Raw genomic sequence first — 19,935 nt, 5'->3', positions numbered from 1 at the left:
GAAATGATTAAACTCGCATGGGAACAAGTGAATTCATCAACATTGAATGTTTGCTGGCATCAGTTCTGGCCAGAAGTTGTCAACAATTTTAAAGGATTTCCATCGATTGAAAATGAAGCCAAAGAAATCGTACAAATTGCAAAAGCAATTGGTGGTGAAGGATTTTCAGATATGGAAGAAGGAGAAGTCAAAGAATTAATTTTGGTTCCCTAATAAATGAAGGTTATCAGTTTAATAGAGCAAAATGTGAGGTTTTGAAATTTGGGATCCACAGATGGCAGGCTGCATACTCTCTTGGTGAAACTATACTGAAAAAAAAAAGGGGGTGGAAATAAGGATCTTGGAGTGATGGTAAACAGAAATATAAAGCTCTGAGGATTTGTTGCAAAAGTTGTGAAGATGAACAGAGATGACTGGTGCAGTACTGTAGAGGACATTGACCAGTAGAGAGAGAGGAGTGCAGTGGTGCCATTGTATAAAGCCTTGACTAGACTACATCTGGATTATTGTTTCAGATTTTGTCACTAACAATTGAAGGGAATGAATTAACTATAGAAAGAGTACAGCATAGATAACAAAAATGATATTGGCACTGAAGAACATTGGTTATGAGAATTCTGAAAAAATTTGCTTTGGAGTTGCTTAGGGTTGGATTGGATTATTTAGGTAGGAACAAAGGTACTTTCTGTTATGGTGTATGTCTATTATGAAAGTTGATTTGTTTTGAAGTGAAAAACAGTTGTTTATCTCCTTACTGAAAAAATTGTGCAACTTCTGGGGAACACGCCCTTTATCCTTGTTTTATTTTCTCCTTTGGAAATCTACCCAGGGTTCACAGCCTTAGTCTTACATCTACTGAGCTTTGCAGACATTTTCACATCCTATAATCTCTAATCACATAGTCATCCATCTATCAAAATCTGCAGACATTCTGCAGATTTTGTTGATGGTAGATGATTTTGAAATCCAGACAAGTAGATCTTTGCAAAGTAATCTAGATGTTACTGAACCATTGACCTCAAGACTTGTCAAATATTTTTGTTTCCTATATGTAATGTTCATATGGGTCATTTACAACTGTCTCTCATCATATGAAATATGCCACACATCCAACACGTGAATACTGCATTGAAACAGGATACAATATTGTGCAATTGATAAGCTCATCTCATCTTCCCTTGCATGTTAGGCTCAATGGCCTATCACTCAAGTAACTTGGTTTTTTGGTAACCTAATTAATGCTCCAATATGGTTAATCCTATCTGCATGGTGTATTGTGATTGTGAATTGTGTGTATATATTCTTCTGGCCAGTTTACCTGCTTTATGTAATGAAAAACCTGAGTTTCCAGATGGAAAAAACTTGACACCTCCATATGAGACTGGCTAACTCACCTTCAGTTGAAAAGCTCAGATAAAGGTTCTTTATGTCCTAGACAGGATTCAAATCCAGGTCTTTCCAACCAAATGGCATTATTAAATCCAACTGGGCTATGGAAACTGTACCTAATGCTATGAAATATATTCCTGTTTTAGTCCTTTACCAAGTGTAAGCAGTTTGCAAGTGAAGTATCTTCATGACTAGTCCACTTGCACCCAAAGACTGCTGACTTTATATCAGCTGCCTCGACATACTATAATGCAAAAGCATTATGGGAAGGATCACTTCCAACTGGTTCCTACCTTTACCGAGGTCTCATCAGGGGAAACCAGACCCAGGGAAGATACCAATGCCATGGTTAAATTAATGCAGAAATCATATATTTTTCCCTATTCAAGTAGTAAAATGATGTATCACCATATTTATTATTGTTTTATAGATTTTAAACAGGCATTCGACTCAATAAACAGAGTAACCTTATTAAGAATATTAAAACAGAAACAAATCGATGAAGATACCCTAAACTTCTTAGAAAAATATTATAGTCTCGCAGAAGCAATAATTAAATTCAATAGTATAACAACAGATAAAATAAACGTCAGTAAAGGAGTAGCCCAAGGATGTCCCATCTCCTCATACCTTTTTAACATCTACCTAGAGGATATGGTTAACCAAGCCTTGGAAGGAGAAAAAGGGTCAATCTAAATGGTTATAACCTTAATAACATAAAATATGCAGATGACATTGTAATGATAGCAGACACAAAAGAAAAAATGGTGAACCTATTAACCAAACTAAACAGTATGGTTAAAGAATACAGCATGACCATAAATACAGACAAAACAAAAATCTTGATAATTGGAAAAAACGAAGAAAAACTAAACTTCTTGAATGGACCAACAATTGAACAGGTAAAACAATTCAACTATTTAGGAACAGTAATAACAGAACACCTATATACCATGACCACTATTAAACATAGAATATTGACTGCATGGTCATCATTTAATAAGCTAGGTAAAATCTGGAAAAATAATAAAATCTCCAAACCTCTAAAAATAAAATTATATAATGCAATTATAATACCCACTGTGCTATATGCTTCAGAAACTTGGACACTCAAGAAGACAGAGATAAGAAAACTGGAGGCTTTCGAGATGAAATGTCTCAGAAAAATAAATAAAACAAAATGGACAGAAAATAAAACAAATGAAACTGTAAGACAAGACCTAAAATATACAAACTCATTAATTGAAAAGATCAAAAGAAGACCACTTCAGTGGTACGGACATGTTGAGAGAATGCCATCAAAATGACTACCCAACCTTGCTCTGTATGCAAGAATAAAAGAAAAAAGAATAAAAGGAAAACCAAGAACTAAATGGATAACAACAATAAAGGTCAACTCTGGATTACAAACATATAGACAGCCCACCAGCCATGCAAGAAACCGAGACTCCTGGAGTTGTTGTGCAAACACGGAAGACTCAACCCGTCCCCGACGGAAGAGGACAGTAAGTAAGTAAGTATCACCATATTATTAAATACTATGGATCAGATATAATTGCAGAAATTCCATTTGGTTACAAATTATATTATACTTGAATAAGAATCATTTACAAGCATAAGCAAACAAAATTTGTGTGTGAAGTATCTTCATGACTAGTCTGCTTGTTTGCTTCAGATCAGTTATCTCAGTACCCCATAATGCAAACACATTATGAAAAGAGTCACTACCGAAACTGATTATGGCTTTTATTAGGGTCTCATCAGTGGGAGCCAGACCTAGAAAAGATCCCAAGGTTCAAATCAATGGAGAAGTCAAATATTTTTCCATATGACTTCTTGGTAAGCATAAAATTTGCTTACTCTGGTAAAGGATTTAAACAAGAATCCAAGCAAAAAAAATTTTCTACAATTAATATTATTTCCTTGAGCATCTCCAAATTGCTAAATATCTCCAAATATTATTTTCTTTAGCATTGCCAAGCATGCACTAACCATTATTCACATGATACTTATCATACATCCCTTTGATGAGGCACTCACAACTATCTCTGGTATTCCATTCCACTAATCAAAAAACTTTAGTCACAAAAACTTTAGTCCCAACACTGCCAACCACACTCTTACACAATTTCCAGGAGTGACTCCTTGTTTTTTCTCTCACTTTATTGAAAAAAAAAGTCTTCAGTGTCAATCCTATAAAATCCATTGTTTTTATCATTTCCCCCCCTTATCATTTGTTTATCAAGTAGTCTTTGTAGCCTATAAACTTTCAATCTATGTTCAGAGAGAGAGAGAGCATTCCATAGACCTGCTGCAATTATAGTCTTGGAATTATAGACTTCTTCAGCCCATGGAATCCTGATAACTAACCAGACTTGTGTACAGTAGACCAGAAGTTGCCTTACTAAAGCCTTATAAATGGTAAATTAATAATAATGACATTATCCTTTCTTGTCAGTATGTTCTTCAACAACCAAGTAATCAGATGTGCCATTTTAGCTATCTTTGCAATATGTCTTCTAAACTTCAAATCTCTGTACATAACTATCCTGAAATTCAAGACCTCATCAGTTTACTGCAGTTCAGTTCCATCACAGCTTGTGATCTCTTCATCCCAAAATACACTTGTCCACATTAAACTGGTATCCATTTTCCTTTTTCTATACTTTCAGTCGATTTAAGTCATCCTAGATAATCTCAACATCATATTCATTGACTATCACTCTCCCAAGCCTTGCATCATTGGCAAACAATTGAATATTTCCCCAAAAATTATTTCCTATATCAATGATGTACAAATTAAACAGCAGTAGACCAAGTAATGAGACCTGTGGTACACCACTAGCCAACCACTTCTGCTGGATTAAATTCCTTCATATACTGTGCTCTTTGATGTCTGTTCATCAGTTACCCCTTATCCAAATCACAAGCTTCACATCCATCAACATTTGTTCCAATTTATGTAATAAAGTTCATTGCAGTATATTATCAAATGCTTTTACAAAGTCCAGCAGTATCAGTGTTACTTGCAAACATCCATGAAGTCCAAAGCCTCATCACATTAGGTCACAGACTCATGTGATGAAGCTTTGGACTGATATTTTATCATATCTTTCCTGGAAAACATTCGGTGTTGGAGTACTTACCACCCACTCTGGCAATGCATTCCAATCATTCACTACTTGCCGTGCAAGAAAATCTCCTTTTCACTTCTTACTCACATGACCTTTGTACAACTTCCAGAGGTGATCTTGCAGTCTTATATCACCTATAATCCTATGCATACTCTAATAGGCTACTCTAAGCAACTTATACATGTTAATCATATAGCCTCTCTTCTTCTATCCACAAAGTTCTGAAGATCACATTCATTCAATCTGTCCTCATACTCAATATTCAACCTAAGATAGTCTTAATTATTCATCTCTATGCTCTCTCTCTCGCTCTCCAATGTTTCCTTATTACCAGTATAGCTAGGTGATCAGATCAGTGCACAAAAATCTAAATGAGGCCTGATTAGTGCCTTATTACAATGGTCACATTATCATTTGCACTTGTCAGGGTTCTTCGCATTATTGCAGCAATTTTTTGGGTTAACTTTTACAAATTTCTCAACATGTTCCCTGAACTTCAGCTCACTATCCAAAAAAGATCCCCAGATCCCTTGGCTTCTCCATTTCCTGAAGCAAACATTCTCCAATACAATAAATCTCATTCAATCTTCTCTGGACAAGGTGCATAACTTTACACTTAGCAACACTACAATGACATCCCCATTCTTCAGCCAAAAACACCAACCTATTCAAATCCTCTTGTAAAAATATCACATCAGAACTTCCTGACATTGCTATTACTAATTTAGCATCATCAAATGAATATTTCTTCTCACACCCTGAGCTATATCAATTAAGCAACAGCAGTCCTAGAAAAAGAACCCTGTAATACCCCACTTGTCATCACCTTCCTTTTTTGGAACACTGCACCCTCATACACAATTTGTTGGCTCCCTCAGTCAACCACCTCTATCAAACCAACCTATCAAATGACTATCCATCCCCATTCTACTCAATTTCAACAGTAGTTTATCATGTTGTCCTAACATCCAGATAAATCACTGTATAAGCATCTTCTGTTGAATACACTAGTCACCATGTTATAAAATGTAACCAAGTTATTCAAACATAATCTCCCCTTAACAAACCCATGCTGTTCTCATGAAAAGTCTTCCATTGTTTTCAATCCAGGTTGTAACCAGCCTCTCTAACACCTTTACCCTACACCAAATATGCACACGTGCCTATAGTTGGACACTGCTGACTTGGATTCTCCTTAAGCAGCAGCATTATTTTTCCTTCTCTCCACTCTTCTGCGATTCCTGTTGAACAACCAAGTCAAGAGCATTGACAGCTTCGAATTCAAGACTAGGCAGTCCTGAATTCTTTTACCAACTTTTTTAATACCTTAACCACCATTCCTGAGATTAGCTAGCCTATAATTGCAACCACTATCTTGGAGCTTCCTTTATACAATGGAACTATTTTGCCCACTATTCACTCCACTCCCTAAGTTTCTTTCTAGAACTGACACTTTAAATAGCTTGGTTAGAGCACCTGCCAATTTCCTTGCACTTTCTTGCAATATCTCATCTAATCTTTTGACTGTATTTTCATTAAAGTTCTACAATATCACAAGCACCTCTACTTCATCTAAGCCAGCAAAGGTTGGTCAATTGGTAGAGCCTCTGCTACTAGTGGCTCACGCAAAAAGTTAAGCAACTTTGAGTGCAGTCAGTAGTTGGAAGGTGATCAATCGTTCACCAATGGCAAACTCTCCCTCGATGAGTCTTTGGACTCCCTGGAGGTGTCACATACTAATAACATAATAATAATAATAATAATCTACCTCTATTCTTACATCAGTCAATGTCACATCCAGCACACTGCAATGTCTCCAACCCAGATGGTACCATCATCATTATTAGTAGTTCTCACCAGCCCTTAACTGCTTACAACCCTCGAGGTATCCTTGGATTTCATAACCATAATTCTATGATAAGGTGCTTTGTTCGTGCCCATAAGTATACTTTGTATATAAATTGCACATGTTTTCCTGGCTAATTTTCCTCCTGATAGTGGGATGAAAAAGCTCAGTTTAAAAGCTGGAAGAAAAAACTTTTCCACCTCTATACGAGACTGGCTAACTCACCTTCGATTCAACTGAAAAGCTCTTATAAAGGTTTTTCATGTCCTAGATGAGATTTGAACCCAGGTCTTTCCAAATGAATGGCTTCGTCAAAACTGATTGAGCTATGGAGGGTCTATTTGGATGATATATACTTACAACAGTAAGTCAACTATTTTGTTTGCTTCTGTTGCTTTACTTGCCATCATCACTTGTTAAAGTGATGATGACAAGTAAAGTCATCCTTCCTTTAACTTGCCACACTTTCTCTTATAATTAATCTCTGGCTTCCCTTACCTTAGAAATTATCCATCTTGCTCGTGTTATACTGCTCAATGGCTTGCTAATCACCATTCTTTTTATACAGAATCTCTTTATACAGACTACTCAAAGTTTTCATTTTCTGCAACTCTTGCTTAATTATGCTGCTCATCCATCTAAATCCTACATGAATCACCATCCTGACTCTTAGCATACAGTTTGATACAGTTTTTTTCAAATCTTCCATGCACTGCTAACATCTTTTCTTTCCTTTCCACATTCTTATGCCATAGCACTGCCCTAAGCTGGCTCCTCAGTTTGTCATAATTACCTGCTTTGCAATTCCACATATACTCACTTTTTACTGAAAATTCTGCATGTCTGACAATCTCCTGAGTGAAGACCACAAGACTGCTCTCTCTCCAATATTGGAGGCAGTGCGGCTAACTTGGTTATTGCCAAGTTCTCAGATGCTATCATAGATCCTGTACTCTCGAACCTTAAATCTCCTCCATTATGTGTTGCCTCAGGTAATCTTTAAGCAGTTGTATAAATTCCATGTCCTTCCCTCCTGTGATCATTCCTCTGCCTCCTCTCAATATCTGTCCTCACAGCTGAAGTTGCCATAATAATTACTCGTCCTGCACTCACTGTGCTAATTTGCCAGTGTATGCCACCCTCATTCTCCTTTGTTCCCTCTGACTTACAACAGCAAGCAACTATATATTTATCCTATTTGTTTCTATCTCACACCAGATTGCCTAAAACGAACTTCTCTGCATCCCTGTCCTTATTGATGTACTTCTTCTCTATATCAATATTAAGAATATTATTTAAAAAAAAAAAAAAATTTTGTGTATTTCCTGATGTTAGATATTAAAAAGCTATAAAGCATAGCTTTACTGTTTAATGCTTTACTTTGAAGATATTATACTCCTTGCATTCTAGTCCTACGTCATCCTAATTCAACCAATTCTCACTAATGCCTATAACTTTTGGCCAAAGCTGAACTAACCAACATCCCATACACCATCTTCTCCTTATTCTGAATACCATTAGCATACATAAATTATAGTACCCCCCCCCTCATCCCAGTAGTGTAGCTAGAGCTTTTGCCGCCCTCTCAATACATACCAAAAATACTACAAAAAGTCAAAATGATGTATAGGGAAATAAATTAAAACACTATGTTTATTTTTGAAGTGAAACTTTAATTCCAACATTCTAAAATGTTATTTTTCTTGCTTTTCTGTTAGCAAAATTGTCAATGCAATGGTGAAGTCTACTTCATAGTAATGTAAGTAATTCTTAATCAATTTTAATTTAGAAAAACTTCTCTCACAACTAGCAACACTTACAGCAATTGTGAGGAAAATTCGCAGTGGTATTACAATATTTGGAAATGAGAGACTGTATTTTAGAATTAACTACAAAAGTTCAAAAAGATTCAACGTGCCGCCCAGGGCGGACCGCCCTCTTCACCCCCCCTCTAGCTATGCCTCTGCCTCATTCTACAACCATCCTAACATTTGCATTGATTATTCTGCTCAAGTTCACAACCTAATTAGCAATATTCAGCTTAATGTGATCATTGTCCCATTTACTCACCTCAAGTGCATCCACACTTGCCTGTATCCCCTTAAATACTATAGTTTTCCTGACTCTCCACCTCCAAACTCTCACTGAACAATATTTTCTCAAGACACCTAACTCTCAATTTGTTCAAATACAAGCCATCTGCCATATGTAAGTCATTTTCCCATCAAATTCACTCCATACATCCACCAACTCCACATCACTTCTCCTGCACAAGCTATGCACTGACTTATTTGCAACCATAGTCCTTCTTCTTCTTCTCAGCTCACCTCTATCACACTGTGGTTGTAGAATCAGTATTTGCTCTCTCACTCTTCTTATTTGCTTGTGTCAGCAACTCTTTCATATTTTTTTGCATACCACACTTGTCACCTGCCAGATCATTTGTACCAATCAATATAATCAACTCTTTCACTCTCTACATTCTTATAATATCGTTAGCATCTTTAATCTAAAAAAGAAATCATATTGCCAGCAGCACCCTATATTCACTGGGATTATGACTGCTTCACTTCTGTGATAAGACAAGAACTGGTGCTTTTGAATCAATCTGGTAAATGGAAAAAAATATATATCTGCTAGTAAGGATTGAATTCATAACCCCTAGTACTCTAACCACTGAGCTACAGATGCACTAGAAAAAAACCTTCAGTAAGATAGATTTGGACCATTGATCTATGAATTACTGTTTAGACTGCTTTTTCTACAGTTCACTGCTCTACCACCAGAATGAATATTAAAAAATTATTGCCATTCAGAGGCTTACAGGAAAGGTCTTGGAGTACCTTAATTATGAACGTTTATATTAAGCTGCCACTGACATGACCTATTTAATAATTAGTACATCACAAATGCAGTTGAAAAGTCAAGATTTTCTTTCCAGTTCTAAAAATGTGTGTGTGTGTGTGTGTGTGTGTGTGTGTGTGTGTGTGTGTGTGTGTGTGTGTGTGTGTGTGTGTGTGTGTGTGTTTTATTCTTTACTGTTCGAATCAAATGAATTTCCCACCACATTACAATATATCCCAAATTTGGGTTGGGATTGGTTGGAAGTATGATTTGAGACAACTATAGTCATATTAGGTTAGTTAAATGGACATACTTACTGACTGGTTTGTAGGAGTAAAACCTATGTTTCAAAGAGGAAACACTCTGCATCTCAGTATGAGACAAGCCAACTTCCTTTTAACTAAAAAGCTCTAAAGCTTTCTCACATTCCCAGATGGGATCCTAAACCAGGTCTTCCCAGTTGAAGGGCAAATATCACCTTGTTCTCTTGACTGCACTACAGAGGTGCTTAATAAACGCAAAAAATAACCGTTGTCTTATACATGGTCCAATATTGAGTATTATTAACTAAAGACTCAGTTATTCAATATTTTTACATAAATGGTATGAGCACTGATAAGGCCATTTTTTCTCACAAAATTCTTCATTAAAGTATACAAAAAAATAATATAAATTCAGCTTACCATGTTTCATATATTCTGTTATAATGCATATTAGTTTATGCTTACTGCATACTCCATACAACTGAACTAAATGCGAATGTTGAAGTTTACTGTAAAATAAAATAAATAAAAAAATTAGGTAACAATAAGTTTTTTTTTGGGGGGGGGGGGGTGCTTAAGGGTCAAAGCTGTATAACTGAGAGGAGACCTCCACATAGCCTTTAAAGGAATGCAGAGAACCGACCAGGGCTTCTGACCTAATGTCCAATCCTCACCTTCTCGTGGTGCACCTTGTTGGGTATCTACTTTGATACTGAACGAACGAGCATGGGCTGGCAATTTGGGATTTAGCCGACCAAATTGTATTCTTATTGGTTAAACCAAAATAAAAAATGATGGTACAACATGACAAAATTTCATGCCGGCTGGGGCGTCGCCCAGTTAAACAAGGCCCCCGTTGTTTTCGCCAGGGAATCAGGGCGAACAGCGAAAAGTCAGCTACTGGAACAAATCTGAAAACAAACCCCAACTCAACATCACTAGAGTTAAAGATCGGTACTATCAATGTAAGCAGCATGAATGGCAAAGAAATGGAGCTAGATGAGGAATTAGATAAGTACCAGATCGACATAATAGGGGTGACTGAAACAAAAAAGACCAAAACTGGTGAGATCTTTCTGAGCAATAAATACAAAATGTTATATTCAGGCAATGACAATCAAGGAAAAGAAGGAGTAGCCATAGTATTCAACACACAATACGAGGCTAATCTTCTTGAATGGCAGTCAGTCTCAAGTAGAGTAATGTGGGCAAATATGAGAATGGGAACTGGACAATGAGACTTATTTGTGCCTATGGTCCCACAGAAGGTTCTACTAAAGGTAGAAGTGGAGGAATTTTTTGAGGCTTTAGAAAAAGCAACTGACACAATGAAAAAGGAAAAGTTGGTCCTTGTTGGGGATCTAAATAGCAGAGTAGGAAATGATTGTGAGACATACAAAAATATTTTGGGAAAATTTGGAGAAAAGAGCAAAGCTAATAATAATGGCAAATATCTGTTGGATTTCTGCTCAGGACATGGACTGGTTATTACTAACACCATGTTCCAACATAAAAATGTGCACAAATTCACATGGAGAGAAGAGGCTAGGAATAAGAAAAGTCTCATTGACTATGTTATTGTTGATAGTGTTGTTTTCTCCCTGGTGCAGGACACCAGAGTGTACAGAGGATTTGAAATTGGAAGTGATCACTATTTAGTCTTGAGCAGGATAAAATTGAATTTAATATTGAAAAGAATAACATGTAAGAAAGTTTTAAAGCGAATAAAAGTTGACCAGCTCTCAGATGTGAACTGTAGACTAAAATACAGAAAGATTATTGAAAAGAAAATGAAAGAGTTTGAGAACAGGAATCAAACCTTGGAGATTCAGTGGCAAACTCTGAAGAAAACATTGATTGATTCTGCCAGAGAGGCATGTGGTGAGGTTGTGTGCAAGGATAAAAAAATCAGAACTCCCTGGTGGACACAGGAAGTTAAAGAGGCAGTGAAGGAAAAGAAGAAAGCATACCAAAAGTTCCTGGCAAATAAGTCAGCTTTTACTCTTACAGAATACAGAGACAAATGTAAGAAAGCTAAACAGTGTGTAAAACTAGCTAAACAAAAGTCATGGGAGGACTTTGGCAAGAATATAGAAAATAAATATCAAGAAGGTGGCAAAATATTCTGGAGGTTGTTGAAGAAGCTTAGGAATGGAGGAAAGAGTGCTGTAAAAGGAATTAGAGATGATAAAGGTGACATGAAAACAGGAGAAAAAGATATCCTTGAAGTATGGAGTAATTACTTTGAAAAATTGCTAAATGAAACAAGCAGTGATTACAGCACAGTGATAAAAAACACTGACCAGGCATGCAGTCAGGAATACATATCCATACTTGAAGTAGAAAAAGCCATCAAAGGCTTGAAATGTGGAAAGGCAGCAGGAGTAGATGATATTCGACCAGAAATGCTGAAGTATGGTGGTATAAAAGTCTTACAGTGGCTGCACTGAATAGTTCAGAAAGCCTGGACAGAGGGACGAATTCCCGATGAATGGAGTAGAGCTCTCATAGTACCCATATATAAAAAAAGGGAAATAAAACTGAATGTGAGAATTACAAAGATATTTCCCTACTGAGTGTTCCTGGCAAGATCTATGCAAGTATACTTGAGAAACGGTTGAGAAGAATTGTGGAAGAAAAGCTTGGTGAAGAACAAGCTGGATTCAGGCCAAATAGAGGCTGTCAGGATCAGATCTTCACTTTACGACAAATAGTCGAGAAAGCATGGGAATATAACAAAGATCTGTATTTAAGTTTTGTCGATTTGGAAAAGGCATATGACAAGGTGCCAAGAGAGAAGCTATTCAATACGCTGCAGTTATATGGTGTCAATGGGGCATTATATCAAGCAATACTTAGTCTTTATTTGAGTTGTAAGTCAGCAGTTAGAATTGAAGGAAGTACAGGAAGATGGTTTAATGTTAAATATGGTGTGAGACAAGGATGTACATTATCCCCTCTGTTATTCATTATCTATATGGATCACATTATGAAGGAATGTGGTATTAAACCTGATATCAAAATTAGAGATGTTACTGTCAGCTCTTTGCTTTATGCGGATGATGTTATACTTCTAAATAAATCCGTTACAAGTCTGCAAGATTCTCTGACTAAATTGAATAGCTGTTGTAATAGATATGGTATGAAGGTCAGCAATAAAAAGACAAAGACAATGAAAATAGGCAGAATCATTGAAAATGTCAACTGTGTTGTGAATGGAGAACCTGTGGAACAAGTAAAACATTTCAGCTACTTAGGCACAATTTTTACTGAAGATGGTAAATTAAATATAGAAATAGACAACAGAATCAGCAAAGCTGGTATGGTGGGAAGTCAACTGAATAAATTCATATGGAATAAGAAAGAAATTAGTCGGAACACTAAATTAGCTGTATACAAGACAGTGTTCAAACCAGTTTTATGGATCTGAGAGCTGGGTCAGAAGTAAAACACTTGACCAAAGACTAGAGACCACAGATATGAGAGTCCTGAGAAAGATTAGAGGCGTGAACAGATGGCATCAATGGCAATATCATATTAAAAATGAGGATATTAGGAAAGAACTTGACATTATCAGCATAAAGGAATGCGTTAGCAGAGCTAATCTCAGGTGGTATGGTCACTTAAATAGAATTTGAGAGGAAAGATTAGCAAAACAAGTGTTCTCTGCCAGGTTGGCAGGAAAACGACCCAGAGGAAGACCAAGATATAGGTGGATTGATACGGTACAAAGTGCCTTAGACGATAGAAATATAAGATCTGATAATGTTGGAGTCTTGACAAGTAACAGACTGATTTGGAGGAAAATTGTAGATAGGAAGTTAGTAATGATGTAATTTTTTCATGTAGTACTGTCATATCCTGTACACTCCTTGAGGATACATGGCAGGAATTTGATGATGATGATGATGATGATGATGATAAGTTTTTTTGTTAATTGTGAAAATGCATAATAATTCAACACACAGACGAATAATACAGAAATAAAATCACTGTACATGCTCTTGGTTTAAGAAGGGGTCAGGAATAAGAACAGCCAAGTAGATTAATCGGAAGATTGGTACTATCAACATAAGAAGCCTGAATGGCAAAGAAATGGAGCTAGCTGAGGAATTGGATAAGTACCAGATCGATACAATAGGGGTGACTGAAACAAAACTGGCAAAAACTGGTGAGATCTTTCTGAGCAATAAATAAAATGTTATATTCAGGCAGTGACAATCAAGGAAAAGAAGGAGTAGACATAGTATTCAACACTAAATATGAGGCTAATCTTCTTGAATGGCAGGCAATTTCAAGTAGAGGGATATGGGCAAATATCAGAATGGGGAACTGGACAATGAGACTTATTTGTGCCTATGGTCTCACAGAAGGTTCTACTAAAGTAGAAGTGGAGGAATTTTTTGATGCTTTAGAAAAAGCAACTGACACAATGAAAAAGGAAAAGTTGGTCCTTGTTGGGGATCTAAATAGCAGAGTAGGAAATGATTGTGAGACATACAAAAATATTTTGGGAAAATTTGGAGAAAAGAGCAAGCTAATAATAATGGCAAATATTTGTTGGATTTCTGCTCAGGTCATGGACTGGTTATTACTAACACCATGTTCCAACATAAAAATGTGCACAAATTCACATGGAGAGAAGAGGCAAGGAATAAGAAAAATCTCGTTGACTATGTTATTGTTGATAGTGATGTTTTCTTTCTGGTGCAGGACACCAGAGCATACAAAGGATTTGAAATTGGAAGTGATCACCGTTTAGTCCTGAGCAAAAGACCATTTAGTCTTTCATTTTGAAAAGAGGAACATGTAAGAAAGTTTAAAAGAAAATAAAAGTTGAGCAGCTCTCGGATGTGAACTGTAGACTGAAATATACAAACATTATTCAAGAAAAAATGAAAGAGTTTGAGAACAAGAATCAAACCTTGGAGATTCAGTGGCAAGCTCTGAAGAAAACATTGATTGATTCAGCCAGAGAGGCATGTGGTGAGGTTGTCTTCAAGGATAGAAAAATCAGAACTCCTTGGTGGACACAGGAAGTTGTAATAATAATAATAAAGTGGATAGCAGGAAAAGAGGTGTATGATAGAGACGTTTAAGTTAGTGAGAGGATTTTATCAGATTAATCCAAAGGGGATTATAAAAAGAGTAGAAGGCAAGAGGGAAAGAGCCAGAGACCATCTCTGGAAGTTGTGCAAGAATATGGTGAAGAGAGGTGTGAGGAGTAGATTTTTTACATTGAGAATTGTCAGTGAATGGAATGCATTACTGGAATATTTGTTAATGCAGGGAGTATTAAGGATTTTTAAGTTTCAATGTGATAGATTTGTTGTCAGTTGAATGAGCTTCACATGATGAGTCTTCCGACTTCATGGAGGGTGGAATAATAATAATAATTATTATTATTATTTAGCAAAGGAAATAGTACTATAATACATTAGTACCGTGCCAGGGAAGAGAATTGGGAAAGTTCACATTAGATTTGAAGGCCTGTGCATTCTATTCCTAGCAGACAGAACAGTTGGAAGGGAAGAATGTTTCACAATACAGCAGCAGTTGGGATGAAAGAAGAGGAAGAGAAATTTGTTCTATGAGTATAAAGTTTGACGATGAAGTGATGTTTGGTCATAGCTGTATGTTGAAAGTTTATTTTTCACTTAGTTAGACTATAATAAATTTAGTTTAATCCTTTATCCAAGTATGAGCAAACAAAGTTTGCACCTGAAAATATCTTCAGGACTGAATATGGTGTTGTACTACCTTACCTGGGTAACTTGTAGCAAAGTGATGTTTGGTCATAGCTGTATGTTGAAAGTTTATTTTTCACTTAGTTAGACTATAATAAATTTAGTTTAATCCTTTATCCAAGTATGAGCAAACAAAGTTTGCACCTGAAAATATCTTCAGGACTGAATATGGTGTTGTACTACCTTACCTGGGTAACTTGTAGCAAAGGTGGACCAGGCTAACAACACTCCTATCCCAGTATCTCCGATAATGCAAAACACATCTCTTTGCAGATATGTATAATGTTATGCATTAAGGGATTGGCCACTACCCAGACTAGTTTCAACCTTTATTGAGCTCTCTTCAGTGGGAGCCAGGCCTAGAGGTGGAGATACCAGGCAGAAGCAATAGCAAGGTCATCGTTACCTATCATAGCTGTATGTGTTTTGAGATATTTGATATAGAGGGGAGAAATTGTTGATGACGGTTCTGATAAGTATTTAACATGGAAATATTTATAGAAGATGCATGTGGTAAATACTAGATGCGATGCCTGTGTGAGAGTGCTTGGAGTCAGTTGGTAAATGATGAATCATTAATTAGTCTGACTGCTCTCTTCTGTATGGCATAGTGCATTTTTTGGAAGCTCTTAAGGGGCACCTCCCCAGAGGTACAAGCAATATTCAATAGATGGGGGATGGATGGACAGATTTGTGATTTGTATGAGGTTAATAGCTGTTTGGGGATAAAATAAGTAATGCCTTGAATGAAAGAGGAATCCTAATTTTTTGGATGCTGAGGAAGCAATGGTTGTAATGTGCTTATTCAAGCTAATACTATGGAGAGAGATTTCATCTTGCTCAGATCTCTAGGCAAGATGAAATCTCTCTCCAAAGGTAAGGCTTGTAATATGGTTCTTTTTGTGGGAAATAAGACAGAACTGTGTTTTGCAGGCATTGAAATTGACAAGTCATGAAAGTGGCGAGAGTATGAATGAAAGCGATGAGAACATGAAGGAAAATGGTAATGCTGATCATAATGCTGAAAATGTGATTGCATGCACAATCACATTTTCACTCTCATGAAAGTGAAAATGTGATTGTGCATGACAAGAATGCTAATGAAAAAGATGGGAATGAATGGAAAATGTGAGAATGAAAGTGGAATAAAAATGAAATTAGGATATGGATGAAGCTAAAGAAAAAATTAATTCATAGAATGACAATCAACCAAAAATTCATAACTCATAAAAACACAATCAAAAATTCACAATTCATTGAAGAAGTAAGTCATTAAAGAAAACAATTATTGAATACCTGAATCATGAATCATAGCCAGTTTCTCAGATATCAACTGATTAAAATTGAAGCTAATTAAATAACTTACATAAAAAACATTAAATCAAATGAAAAAGTGCATGCTTTACTGTATCACTTTGTGAGCAACAAGAACTTCATTGTTATAACTACATAAGACTGTACTTGAATACCAAAATATGACAATAATCTCTCTCCCTCTCAGTCTATACATCTGTATACGCACAGTAGGATTTTTCAGGCAATGATTTTTCTTTAATATATTTAAAATTCAGCAATTTAAATATGTTAAAGAAAAATCATTAACCTGATAAGTAACAACACCTGACCAACTTATATGTCTCAGTCATATCTCCTCTCTTCTTCCTATTCATGAGGCTTTTGCAAATTACAAGGGATGTCCAGAAAGTAAGTTCCAATGGGCTGCCAGAGAAACAAAAATATACTTATGAATTGGAAATTAAGTAGACATCTTTCACTACTTTTCTACATAATTTCGCCATTGTTTGGACACTTATCATAATGGAGCACCAAGAGTTGTATACCTTCGTCGTAGAAGGTTGCCACCTGTGATGCAAACCACGTATTGACTGCTTCTTTGACCTCATCGTCGTCTTGAAACCTCTAGCCACCAAAGAAAGATTTCAGATGTTTGAACAGGTGAAAGTAGCTTGGTACGAGGTCAGGACTATATGGGGGGATAATGGAATTGTTCCCAGCCGAAGGTGGTGAGAAATCTTACCCATCTTTGTACCACTGAATCACTCACTGCGTGTTCTCCATAAACCTCAATAATTTGCTGATGAATTTCAGCTGCTTTAATGTTCCTCACAGTCAAGAAATGGATAACTGACCTAATTTCATATGCGGTGGTGATTCGATTTTACATGCAGTGGGCGATTCAATTTTCTTAGACATTATAAACACACCAAGAAGTGTACACACTGTGAGAATGTCTGAAAATGGCACCAACACCTTGCTAAAGAATCAAGAAACTCAGTACGCATGGGGACCATTGTGATCGCAGCGCTGCAGTGAAAATATTTAAAAACGAAACTTACTTTCTGGACATCCCTCGTACATTCCCTCAGCATGTCTTCATATTCCACATTCCAAAGACCAGTTACTATCTTTGGGAATCTTCTCTGGACCCTTTCTAACATATTCTCATCACCATGAAAACTACCAGGTGATGAAATTAGTGCATAACAATCCATATGAGGCCTGATAAAGGTCTTATACAATGAAATCATACCTCTGTTTCTACACAACAATTTCCTCCACATCATTGCCATTATCCGATGTGATGACTTCACAACCTTGTGCAATGTGGTCCCTGAATTTCAGATCCTTGTCCACCACCACTCCCAGGTCTCATCTCCTCTATCTTCTTCAAAGTTTCAAGTGTACACTTTGCATTCCATCATTGCTTATCAAAATTCAAAACCTTACACTTTGAAACATTGAACTGATAGTTCCTATAATCAATTTAAGCATGGTCTTATGGCCACAACATCTGCTTAACTCCAGTGTTCCGTGACTACAAATATATAACTTGACTATAATTAGAACATGACTACAAATATAACTTGACTATAACTAGAACATGACTACAAATATCACATTACTATGGCATAACTATTAACAATAACAAAAAAACAAGACTCAAACAAACCAACAAAATACAAACAAACATTCAATAAAAGGATAAAAGGATCCTAGGGAGTTTTTTCGATATGTAGCCAGCAAAAGAAAGAATGATTATGGAAGGATGACATTGATTGGAGGAAATGGTATAAAGACAGCTGTTGCAGAATGTGTGGTGGAGATACTTAATGAGCAGTTCATAAAGATCTTTCAATCTTGTGAATGTGACTTCATGGAGAGATTAAGAGCAGTTGATGATGGGGAGGAGAGACTGACTGTAAGTGAGCAAGAGGTGTTTGGGGAGTTGAGTAAACTAGATGTAAATAAGGCTGTGGGACTTGATAATATATCACCGCGTATTCTGAAGGAATGTGCCAGAGAGTTGACACCTGCCTTGACATATTTTTTTAATACGAGTCTTGCACTTGGTCAAGTCCCTAAAGAGTGGAAGGAGGGCAAGATTGTGCCACTTCATAAAGGAGGTGATCGAACTCAAGCATCAAACTATAGGCCTATCTGTGTGTCAGGTGTTGTGGTTAAGTTGTTGGAGAAGCTTGTGAGAACTAGGATCCAGAGTTGGGTTGACAACAATGGTATAATCTTTGATGGACAGCATGGATTTGCTAAAGGGAGGTCGTGTTTTAGTAATCTATTTACTTATTACAATAAAGTGACTGCTTCCCTGGACAGAGGAGAAGGATACACAGTAATATACTTGGATTTCGCAAAAGCTTTTGATAGAGTACCTCATGATAAGTTGACAGTCAAACTAGAGCAGATGGGGTTGGATATTAGATTAGTGCATTGGATTGGAGACTGGCTATCTGATAGGTATCAACAAGTTGTGTATGGGGGTGCAATATCCAGGAAAAGGAAAGTCACTAGTGGAGTGCCTCAGGGATCTGTTTTAGGGCCATTACTATTTAACTTGTATATTAATGATATTGGCGAAGATTTGGATGGAGATATTCAGTTGTTTGCAGATGATGCAAAGTTGGGACGAACCATAAAGAGTAGTGAAGATGTTGTGGCCTTGCAAGAAGACTTGAATAAATTGAGTGATTGGGCAAGCAAATGGGGATGTGAGTTCAATGTTGCAAAATGTAAGGTTTTAAAATTTGGAAAACAAAGATGGGATGCAGAATTTATGCTTGGTGAGAATATATTGTTGGAAGTAGAGGAAATAAGAGATCTGGGAGTGATAGTGGATAAGGATCTAAAATTTAGGGGTCACATCGCCAAAATTGTGAAGACAACACAAAGACTTCTGGGAATGATGAGGAGGACACTGACGTGTAGAAGTAGGGAGATTCTTGTTCCATTGTATAAGGCTTTGATTAGGCCACACATGGACTATTGTGCCCAGATTTGGTCACCTGGTTTTCAGAAGGATGAAGAGATGTTGGAAAGGGTCCAAAGGCGACTGACTAAGGTAGTTTCTGACCTCTGGAATGTCGAGTATGAGGAAAGATTGAAAAGATGTAATTTGCAGAGACTAGTGGAGAGAAGGAAGAGGGGAGATATGATAGAGACCTACAAGTTGGTAAGGGGTTGCTATAGGATCAATGGTGGAGAAGTTCTACAGCGAATAGTGGGAGATCAGGGGAGAACCAGAGGTCATCCCTGGAAACTGTATAAAGAGGGTGTGAGTAGGGGAGTGAGAGGCAGGTTTTTTTCGTGCAGAGTTGTGAATGATTGGAATGCCTTGCCTGAGAGTGTGGTGTCTGCAAGGAGTTTGAATGTGTTTAAGACCCGGTATGATGAGATGT

At 36.8% G+C, this 19,935-nt stretch overlaps 1 protein-coding gene across 1 annotated transcript in view; it reads right to left on the bottom strand.

Moving 5' to 3' along the window:
• Positions 1 to 19,935, bottom strand: part of LOC150105783 (tyrosine-protein kinase Btk-like) — a 173,239-nt gene that overhangs the window by 51,942 nt on the left and 101,362 nt on the right. Inside the window, exon 10 of the mRNA XM_090393586.1 lies at positions 9,897 to 9,985. Coding sequence (XP_090249712.1) covers positions 9,897 to 9,985 — 89 coding nt within the window. The remainder of the gene's footprint in view (positions 1 to 9,896; positions 9,986 to 19,935) is intronic.

Source organism: Typopeltis vanoorti, chromosome 6 (genome assembly GCF_054136105.1).
Source record: "Typopeltis vanoorti isolate ZY-2024b chromosome 6, IOZ_Tvanoo_1.0, whole genome shotgun sequence".
In the NCBI taxonomy this organism is placed as follows: Eukaryota; Metazoa; Arthropoda; class Arachnida; order Uropygi; family Thelyphonidae; genus Typopeltis; species Typopeltis vanoorti.
The sequence above is the reverse complement of the archived record's forward strand: the minus strand, read 5'-3'. Positions and strand labels throughout refer to the sequence as shown.